This window comes from Sinocyclocheilus grahami, unplaced genomic scaffold (assembly GCF_001515645.1).
Source record: "Sinocyclocheilus grahami isolate Dianchi unplaced genomic scaffold, SAMN03320097.WGS_v1.1 scaffold2.1, whole genome shotgun sequence".
Taxonomy (NCBI): Eukaryota; Metazoa; Chordata; class Actinopteri; order Cypriniformes; family Cyprinidae; genus Sinocyclocheilus; species Sinocyclocheilus grahami.
The window spans coordinates 1,103,504-1,113,635 of record NW_015505181.1 but is presented as its reverse complement, the minus strand read 5'-3'; the positions used below and the strand labels follow the sequence as shown (position 1 = coordinate 1,113,635).

Below are 10,132 nucleotides of genomic sequence, written 5' to 3'. Positions count from 1 at the left end.
TTGGTTTTTCATAATACAAAATTACCTTTTTTTGTATTACAAAATTAATGCCATCCATTGCCTCACTTATAATGAAACAAATGTTTCCAGTAACTTGCGTTATTACTACAGTTTCTACAATTTTGAGCATTTAAAATGCCAACATTTCAGTCTTAAAGCACTAAATCTTTCTGCGCTATACATATATGTTGAGGCAATGTTTGTACACGCTGAAAATCCTCATATTTTTGTGTTTTATGAATGAAGGCCTCGCATCACAAACCACGTCCATCTTTCCTATGGTAGCCTCATGTTTAACACCATTTCCCTTTTCAGTTGAAATGCAGATACCTGAATTACATGTGTAGTTTGACCACTGAATGTGGCGTCGTTCTAAAAACCACTTGATAAAACTACGATTTTTGCAAACTGTCGTGAATTAGAAAAAAAACTGATCGTACAGAACTAGTTCAGTCAAATCTCTCCTACGATAAGGAAACACAACAAGGTGGAGACTGTTTACACCTCTGTGGTCAGTGTGACAAAAGTAGGCATTGTGCAGTCCAAACATTGAGTTTAAACCAAGAGCAAATACACAGCAGGTCCCTTTCCTTTTGTGTTCTTTCGCTTTGCACAGCATGCCGCTGCATCTTCACAGAACATCGAGAATCAGTTTATGTAAGATATGGGTTTGTTGTCCTGTTGGTGGGAGGTAAATAATGTCGGTCTCCCGGGTGCCAACTGAACTGAAATGAATACGAGCATGTGGGTATTCGGGTATACGGTATATCCGATATACTGGGCATTCTGTCACTTCAGTTGGCTTTGGATGGTTTCTCAGGGAGAGAAAGAGATGCTCACACACAGATCATCACAGATGAATTACCTACGGGAGGCACTAGGACCCAGACAAACGATCCCTGAGAGAGTCAATGGGGGCCAGCTGGCAGACACAGATTTCTCGCCCTGATCGGGGCAGCTGCAGCCAGACTGCAGACATGACATGCATTTCAGCAAACTGGTGTGGGAGCCCCCCCTCGCACGTCTCCCCACCCCGGCAGACGCTCGGTAAGCGCAGAGTCCGACCCCTGCATAAAAGCTGCTGCCTACATGGACAGATGCACAGTTCCCTGAAAGAACCAATCCCAACCCCCAAACCCTAACCTTAACCTCCTTTTGTCCACAGTCCAAACAGTTCAGGCACACATTGACACACACACACACCTGCACGCAGGGCAGATGTAGAGCTGCTTTTAAATCACATGTGTCTTAACGTCTGCGGCAATGGCAAGGTGATGAAAGTGCTATTACCTAATTAAAAAATATGATATGAATTATGTGTCTACAGTGATTTCCTCTGCAAGGTTCCTGATGCTTTACCTTTAAGTGCTGGAGGTTTTAATAAATGATTTCTCTCATCTTTTCCTTTTCATCATTTTTGTTTCAGAATATTAATGCACCAAAACTGTCAGCAGACCTCTATATTTATACTTCTGGGGAAAATCATATTTGAATGAATCATGATTAAGAGTTAATTTTATAAGCAGTGATGAAAATTACAGCACTGTATAATAAAGGGCTTGTTCACCCAAAAAATTTAAATTGTCATCATGTCCTCACACTCATGGCATTCTGGCTTCTCTAGATCACAAAAGAAGATATTTTGAAGAATGAATGTCAGTGGTTGACATGGACAAAAACAGCTGACACATTCTTCAAAGTATCTTCTTTTGTATTTTGTGAAGAAAGTAATTCATGTAGATGAGTAAATGATGACAGAATTGTCTTTTTTGGGAGAATTGTCCCTTTAAATTGATATAAACCCTTGCCTCTAACTGCTGCCCATCAGGTACTGTGTCTAAGAACTACACCCAGCTGCCTCTGAAGAGCTAAACAAAATCTGAATGTCTTAATGTCCTGAACAGCTCTGCAAAGCCCTGTGTGTCTGTTAGCTAAACTAACAAGATGTGACATGCTTGGAAAGGAAAGCAATAGCACTTATGGAATTCAGTGAGAAAAATAAACACATGGAAAAAAGGAATTGTCCAAGTACAACATGGACAAAATATTTTCAAATTGGCAGCTATGCAGGCCTGACCACATTACAGAGGGCTCGACTTTAGTAGGTGAACACTAGGTCTGAGATGCTGGGCACGAGCAAGTCCCCAGAAATCATTTCATTCACCTCTGGAGTGCAGTAATCTGGGAAGTCAAAATGGGATCCTGAGTTAGCATGAAATGCTTCAAAGTCCTTGTCCAGAGCAGAGCAGTCCATAGGCATACTGTTAGAAATTATATGCAAGAGTTCCTCGTCCAATTCCTCATCCGAACAAGCTGATGACACCAAAGAGGAGGAGCTGGTTGAGGTTGGAGTGGAGGATCTTCCAGAAATTGACCCTCGTGGCTCGCTCGTTGTGCACTCCGGGAGTGCCTGGCACTCATTATCCGAGGAGAGACTCTGGATGCTGCTGGTTTGAGAGATGGGCACGTTCACTCTGAGCTCAGGAACTGGTTGCTGGTCCTCAGAGGGAATGGTAGCCTGCTGGTGAAGGACAAAGTGACTTGACGGGTTGTGATCATCTTGCAGAGTCACTGGACTTTCTATGTTTACATCCATCATGTCGTCATCACTCATGCTCTCGCTGTAGCTCTTATATTTATTGCCATTAAAGTTAATTTTAGGCTTGGTAGAAGTGGGCTTGATCTTTAGTCCTTTGCAGGAGAGCCCAGTAGATCTTCCTGAATGGGACTTGCTGGATTTCATAGGCAACTTCTCTCTAAGTTTCACAGGAGTGGAGCACTTACTCTTCTTCCTGGGCCGGTACTTGTAGTCAGGATAGTCAGCCATGTGCTTTAGACGCAACCTTTCAGCCTCTTTGATGAAGGGTATCTTCTCATAATCGGGCAGTAGTTTCCAGCGCTTTCCAAGGCGCTTTGAAATTTCAGCATTGTGCATGTCAGGCCACTGCTCCATGAGCTTCCGTCTCTCAATCTGGGACCAGACCATAAAAGCATTCATTGGTCTCTTGATGTGCCCAGTTGGAGTTTTGCACCAGTTGGGGTCTTTGTTAGAAGGTCCAAACACCTCAGCATCATCCTCTGCCGCCAGTCCCACAAAGACCTCTCTGGTAGAATTGCCATCCATGACTGACGAGTATTTGTGGGTCCTTTGCTGAACCATGATGCAGTGCTGAGATCTATTCAGTAGGTTCCCTAGAGTCATCCATAACGAGACACTCTAAGATGCAGCAATTCATTAATTCCTGCTTTTTATCCTGAAATAAATGAAGACATGTCTTCAGTGACCTCTTATAAACTTATTCATCTGTTAAATACAAACTTTCATTTTTCCAAGACAACTGTTTCCAAAATTTTATATTTCTTTTAAATGGATAATGACATAAGCCTTTAAATGTAGTCCTTTAAACATGTGATACGTAGATAGATAGATAGATAGTATATAATATTTGATATGTAGATAATATTACTAAAATATTCACATTTAATTATATATATATAAATATATTTTTATTATTACAGTTTAGTACTTACAGTACAAAGGAAGAAAGCTTCTTGCTTACTATGCACAATCAATTGCTCTCCTCACATAAGCATCTCCTCCGCTGTAGCAGTTGTGGTGGAAGTAAAAAAAAAAAAAAAAGCTATCCAACGTCTGCCTGCTGTCCTGCATGCGAACCCTCTCTCTCAGATGCTCTCTATCCTCTCAGTCACTCTTCCTATCCTCGTCTGCCGTTTCTCCTCCCGGCTCCCTCTTTGTAAGGATGCCCCCCCTCGTCTGCTGTTTTATAAGCCCACACTGTAAACAGCTCAACCTTACAGACACAGTCTCCTCCCCTTCCACCCACCGCTCTCAGTCGTGGTGTGTGTGTTTGTGTGCGTGTGGGTGTGTTAGTGTCAAGGATAGGGGGGTAAAAGTTTCCATGCAGTGAGGCACAGCTACAGTGCAGTGGATGGAAAGAGAGAGAGAAAGATGCTAACTGAGGAGGTGTTAAATGCTACAAGCAAATGTTAAATTAGGACAAGACCTTCAAGGCAGTCTGGCACATGTAGAAACATGTATTCATGAATTTGTGTGATGTAATTCTCAATTTTCAAAACTGAAACTAGCACACTAGGCATGTATTCAATGTTGGAATTTGTATATGTGCATTTTTAATTTAAAAGAATCCATTTAAAAAAATCAATATGAAATGTTTTTGAGCGTGTGTAAGTAAATGTGTGTATTTTTCACCACTTTTTATTTTTTGGCTATTTTTACATTATTATTATTACTTTTATTATTATTAGCAAAATATATAGTTTAGAAATTTAAGACATCTTTTTTGTGATATTAAATATACTGTGTAGCAGCCAGTATTGTATATTTAATTATTCAGGCTTATATATATATATATATATATATATATATATGTGTGTGTGTGTGTGTGTGTGTGTGTGTGTGTGTATATATATTATTGATATATTGTTTATTATATATTTTATTTATTTTCTATTTCATTTATATAATATATATGTGGAGATTTCCTTTGGCACTCTTAGTCTTTAGCAAATCAAAATAGAAATTAAAATGAATATCCATTTAAAATTTGCCATTTATTTGTTATTAAATTATTAGTGGCTTAAGAATTGTAATATCATTTCATGCCTAGTTGGAGCTGTTCATTCATTTTACAATAGAATATAGCATGTTACACTTTAGGACATGTCAACTCCTCAAGTATTTTATGAAACCACCCTTTTTTATTAAATGAAAATAAACATGTACCATCACTAAAATGTCCTGGATTAGGTACTTGTGATGGACTGATTGCTGAATTGACATGGACAAAGAGATAAATTAGCTGCAATCTATATTTTTCTTAAACTTGGACATTGATGCAGTGAGCACTATCTTATAGTGGCTTCACACATCAATTTCTTCTGTAAAGTAAAATGTTAACGAAGGAGCATGGGGAATACAGAACATCTAATAAGCTTGCCTTCAGACTCTGAACATTAAACAAGAAGATCTGAAAGCATCTGCAACTGTCCTGAAATGACATCATTACATCTTGACGAAACTGATGATTAGAATGAGCGATCATCATCTGAATAGATACAGCCACTAATGCTTCAGTGAAATATCTCAGCCGATCCATATGGTCAGCATCACTGCATCAATACACCATTGCATCGATATACACTGAAGTGCCCCAAAACAGTTAATTAAAGCAGACTGTCACTAAAGTGCCAATAATGGTAATATACATTTAGTAATCAATGAAGGGCGGTCATCAGAACCCGAGGGCTGAAGTGCAAGCTTGCATTTCTCCGGATATTAACATATAATGGGCAACTGTCCAAAATCTTGTCTGCCAAATTATAGATTCCCATATAGTTATGCATCAGTCGACTCATGTAATTCTGATATAGGTGTGCGGGCCAGGTTTTCTTGTTCTCTGAATCAGCAAAAATCAAATCCAATTACAGATATGTTTGCTATTGTGTCAAGTTCATAGTGAACATCACTCCATTGAGGACTCTTAGCAGCGTCAATATGTCCTCCAGCGCTTAACGTAATGATCTGGGCCACGTCATGCTTGTCAGACATATTCGTTTGACAAATAAAACTTACATTAGCCCGACCCTAGAGAGCAGGGGCGGGGGTGTTAAACGAAAAAGACAACAACACTATCACCCATCGACCTAGTTCAGGCCCTGGCCAAATCCCTGGTCAGACCTAGACACATCATCTAATTACGAAACGGGCAGAAAAGGGAGGATTGGACCCCCTGAGCAGGATGGGTGTCTGTCTGGCTGATAAGAGCAGGGCCTCCTCCTCTTCTGCACCCGTCCCGAGCGAGCAGGGAGCGTCAGAGCGGGACACAGATAGATCATCTTTCAGGGATTAGTGGGCAGAGGGAGGAGGGCACTGCCTGATCTCACTGCTGCTCCAGTTTCTGAATAAGTGGGAGCAGTGATGCCACCGCAGTGCTGAATGAACATGGACGACGCATGCTGGACTGCCTTATAACACTCTTTCACATTCTTTGTTTTTGGGAAGGTAATTTTGCCTAATCTATCAGCCACTCTGACAAGTGATGTGTGAAATGGTTGAAACAGATAGAAACAATAACATGCTTGTCTCTCACATGTGTATTTCTTGAAGAACTTTACAATTTTGTATTGCACCTCAGAATCATGATATCATTAGTTAAAGATATTCTGTATTTTTTCTAATATTGCCAAATTATATTTAATGTAAAGTAACACTTGAATTTAATTCCATACAAGTTCAAAAGTTTGGGGTCTGTAAAATTTTTCAGGGTTTTTGAAAGAAGGCTCACCAAGGCTGCATTAATTTGGAAAAATATGGTAAAACAGTCATATTGTGAAGTGTTATCACAATTTAAAATAGCAGTGTTCTATTAAAATATATTTTAAAATATTATTTAATGTGGTGACAAAGCTTAAGTTTCACTTATATGAGTAGAAACATGATTATGTCTTGAAAAAAGATTGCAATTCATATGTTTATATATAAAGTTGTTGTGTGTTATTAAATTCATTTGTTGTCTTATTAAACTTCATTTTTATTGAAAACTTTCATTTTGGTTTTGGTGTTTCAGGAAAAACTATTTCGGTGTAATGTTTCTTTGATTTGCTCAGGTGATTATAAATTTTTTTTTTTTAATGAAATTAATGGCACTTCTACAGCTCTTTTTTTGTAGCTTGCAAGTTATAAGTAGTTTCACTTTCACAACGAAACACACGGCGGGCTAGAGTGAGCAGCGGGTGGGCTAGAGTGAGCGGAGCAACAACAATGCAACAACAATACTACAGCAAGAATCAAAGTTACGCCTTCTTTCTTTGCGTGAACATTTGGGTGGTGTTATGCAAATTTTCCCACATCACATGTGGAAAGTCATGTGGGGGCGTGTTAGAACGAGCCGTTTTAGGTAGGCGTGGTTGACTCTTAACTTTTATAAAGAATATCTCTTTGGATTTGAGACTTTAGTCTTTGCATCTTTACAGATCTTCTTTATGCACCAAGAGCTTGTAACACTCCAAAGAGAAAGGAAAAATTGAAATCGCATCATATGACCCCTTTAAGACTCCTTTGGTTGTATATGCCTTCCCTGCTTTAAATGTGCCTTTTTGTAGAGCTGTGCTTCTTTATGGTGGACGTCTGCAGTGGACTTGCTGTGGTTAGCATATGACATGCAAAAATAATTTATATATATTTAGTTTGTTTTTTATTTATTTATATGTGCCATTGATTGTTTCTGTTTTCACCCAGGCTGTGATCTGGGTATTTTGTGTCTTTAATGTCCAATCTCTATAGATCACTACTGACAAAAGCATCCTTCTCCATGGTCTTGCAGAGGGGTGTGTGTTTGTTTTTGTCTGTGTTTGTTTTGGGACTTGAGAGATTACGTATTGCATCCTTGCTTGCACTGGAAGGCACACGTCTGAGATTTTAGCCAGTCTAACCCCCTTTTGCTGTTCTGGAAACCTTTGGCCTTTGTCAGACAGAAGCAAGAGAAATGAACATGAACTCCTACTCTCCTAGACTACAACCCCTGACCCGTTTAAGACTGTTCCCCTGCCCCCCTGGGCCATTCATTTCTGAGAATAGAAACTCAGTCTGAACTCGAACAGAGATGACAGATTAGTGAGGAGTGTATAAATCTAATCTCCCCAGAGAAGAAAAGATGAATATACCTGATTGCCCCAAAACCCAAATCAAATCACATCATTCAATCAAACACATACATCAGTTCCTCATCTAGTTTTGGTTGCTTTACTACATAGAGAGTGATTAAACATTCGTAATCTATGATGCGTTCAGACAGTTCTTAAGTCTTGTTCCTTTCTAAGCTGCTTTGATAACTCTCTTTATGAAATAGCTGTTGTTGATGCAGTTCCATTATGGTGCAACAATGTTGTGTTTATATCACCAGATGGTGAATAAAAACATTAATCAACAGCTTGTAGCTTTGGAAACTCAGTAAGACTTGTTCAATCTACAGACATGTGTTGTTGTGAAGATATCGGTGATGGAGATGATCACTGCTATCCTGCTTTGAATTTAAAGAATTAGCCACCCACTCAACGTGGAAGATCAACAGGAAGCGCCTCGCTCTACTACTGCTCCCCTTGTTCTGTCCAATCACAGGCCAGGATTCTGAGGGTCAAGCATCTCCTCAGGGGTCAGTGACTAAGTGGGGCGATAGATAAATAAAGGGGACCCGGACCGTGTGTATTGGCAGTGACAGGCCAGGACCTTAAAAGGTTGCATCTGAGCACTTTAGAGAATCACGTCTCCCCCATGAACTCTCAAACATCGCAGCCCACCCTTACCGATTCCTTATTCATGAGAGAGGGGGTTTCTTAAGGTCTATTATAAGAAACACATGCAAACAGCCACATTAGTGCACTTTTTTAGTTGTCTAATATGCACAAATAGCAAAACTGTGCAACTCCACAGATAGCTGAAGTAAAGAAGAGTGTAAAAGTATTTACCTTTGAATGTATTAATGTATTAAAATGTGATCTTATTGGAGCTATAGTTACTTTTTAATGATTAAATGTTTGTTTATTTATTTATTTATTCATTTTATTGTGCTTTAAGCTCATAATACTTCGGTAGACCTGGGTTTAATGATATGTTAGAGCTCATTATATGTTAGAGCTTAGTTTAGAGCTGACGTTTAGTCAGCGATATAGTCAGTTAGAGAGATTTTAGTGGATGCTTACATTAAATATGCATTGCAAATATGCTAACTTTACTTTTATTAACAATAAAATTCTTGAATTTAATCCATAAAAAGGACGCATAAAATATTTTGTTGCTAGAAGGAGTAGCATTTATTGGTAATTATAGTGCTTAGCATTTTCCAAATCACTCCGTTAAGTGTTTTTACCACTGAAACTAATTAGCATAATGTTTTTGTTCTTTGTTTAGTTTTGTTTTGTTTCTTTTCTTTCTTTAAAGGCATGCATTTCTGGAATGTAAAGAAGTAAGATATTGTGCTTTGAAATATAGCAGAGAAGATTTCCTAGAATACTTTGATGGTGTCCACCATAGATGATTCCAGATTTTTTGGGGCAGTATTTCTTCGGGTGATAACTTAATCCCTAAATCCTCCTACTGCTACATACATATCTCCATCCATGAACCATGGTCATTTTGGACATATGGAAAAAATAAGAAACCAAGAAGAAAATGGAGGTCAATAGCAGGTGAAAGAAATATGAATATGTAGAGTTTACATAGTGTCCCTTAACAAATCAAATGCCTGGCTTTGACATTGTCAGACGAGGGCAAACCATAGAAATGGGGTTTTGGAGTGAAGGGCAGGACAGGGTACATGCTGTTCTGCTATGATGCAAACTCCCTAACTCTATCACTATGAGCATAACACTTCTGAAATTTGTTATCCTCCTCTGTCTGGGTCTCAGGCACTGAACCTCAACATGTTCTGGCACCTCTTGGCTTCACAGACATGCACATTCATTGCACATCTTTTGTGCATACATTTTTAGTCCCATTTTCTTCTTTTGATAGATTTTCAAGACAAATATAATTTTCTCAGGGAGTAAACATAATGGAAACAAGTTAATCAAAGCAGCAGACAGGATTTTAAGATTATTATCGACTGATGTAACTCACCGGTTCACTTGACTAGCACAGAGAAAAATGTTTATCATGGCCAATAAGATTTTCTTTTGAGCTCAACTCCATGACATCTGTCTGTTCATAGCCAATGAAAATAACCTGTGTAATATCAGCAGGAAATGTGTTTTTCCTTAGGAGCAATCTGTTCCAGATGAGCAACATACTGCGGGATACAAGCTGTACTTTTATTGAATTAGACTGTGTGAAAGACTAAAATCTTTCATTGTTTCTGTGGCAGCCTCCTAAAGCATCTCTCCTTTCTTAATGGGCTCTTCATCATTATTTCAATCACTGCTGTAGTAAACTGCAATTCCCAAGGTTATAAGCAGAGAGCAAATGAGGTTGCATCTCTTTCCAAGCCTTATTAATAAATCTGCCTGGTCCCTGGCAGACAGTCTTTGACGAAGGATAAGAGAGTCTCTTACACCTCAAAAGACATGTTCTAGTAGATGTAGAGAAAAAGTTTTCCTG

General features: G+C 38.9%; 1 protein-coding gene across 2 annotated transcripts; it reads right to left on the bottom strand.

Annotated features, from left to right (window-relative positions):
- Positions 1-1,755: 1,755 nt before the first annotated feature.
- On the bottom strand, positions 1,756-3,738 carry LOC107602275 (transcription factor SOX-11-like). Of its 2 annotated transcripts, none has more exons than XM_016294771.1 (2): positions 3,532-3,738; positions 1,756-3,254 (listed from the first exon to the last, which is right to left on the bottom strand). In XM_016294771.1, exon 2 carries the CDS (start codon positions 3,200-3,202, stop codon positions 2,099-2,101), a length of 1,104 nt encoding a protein of 367 aa, XP_016150257.1. In that variant the 5' UTR covers positions 3,203-3,254; positions 3,532-3,738; the 3' UTR covers positions 1,756-2,098. The 2 variants fall into 2 exon arrangements, with proteins under 2 accessions (XP_016150257.1, XP_016150329.1); XM_016294843.1 differs by having other exon boundaries at positions 3,561-3,738.
- Positions 3,739-10,132: the final 6,394 nt, after the last annotated feature.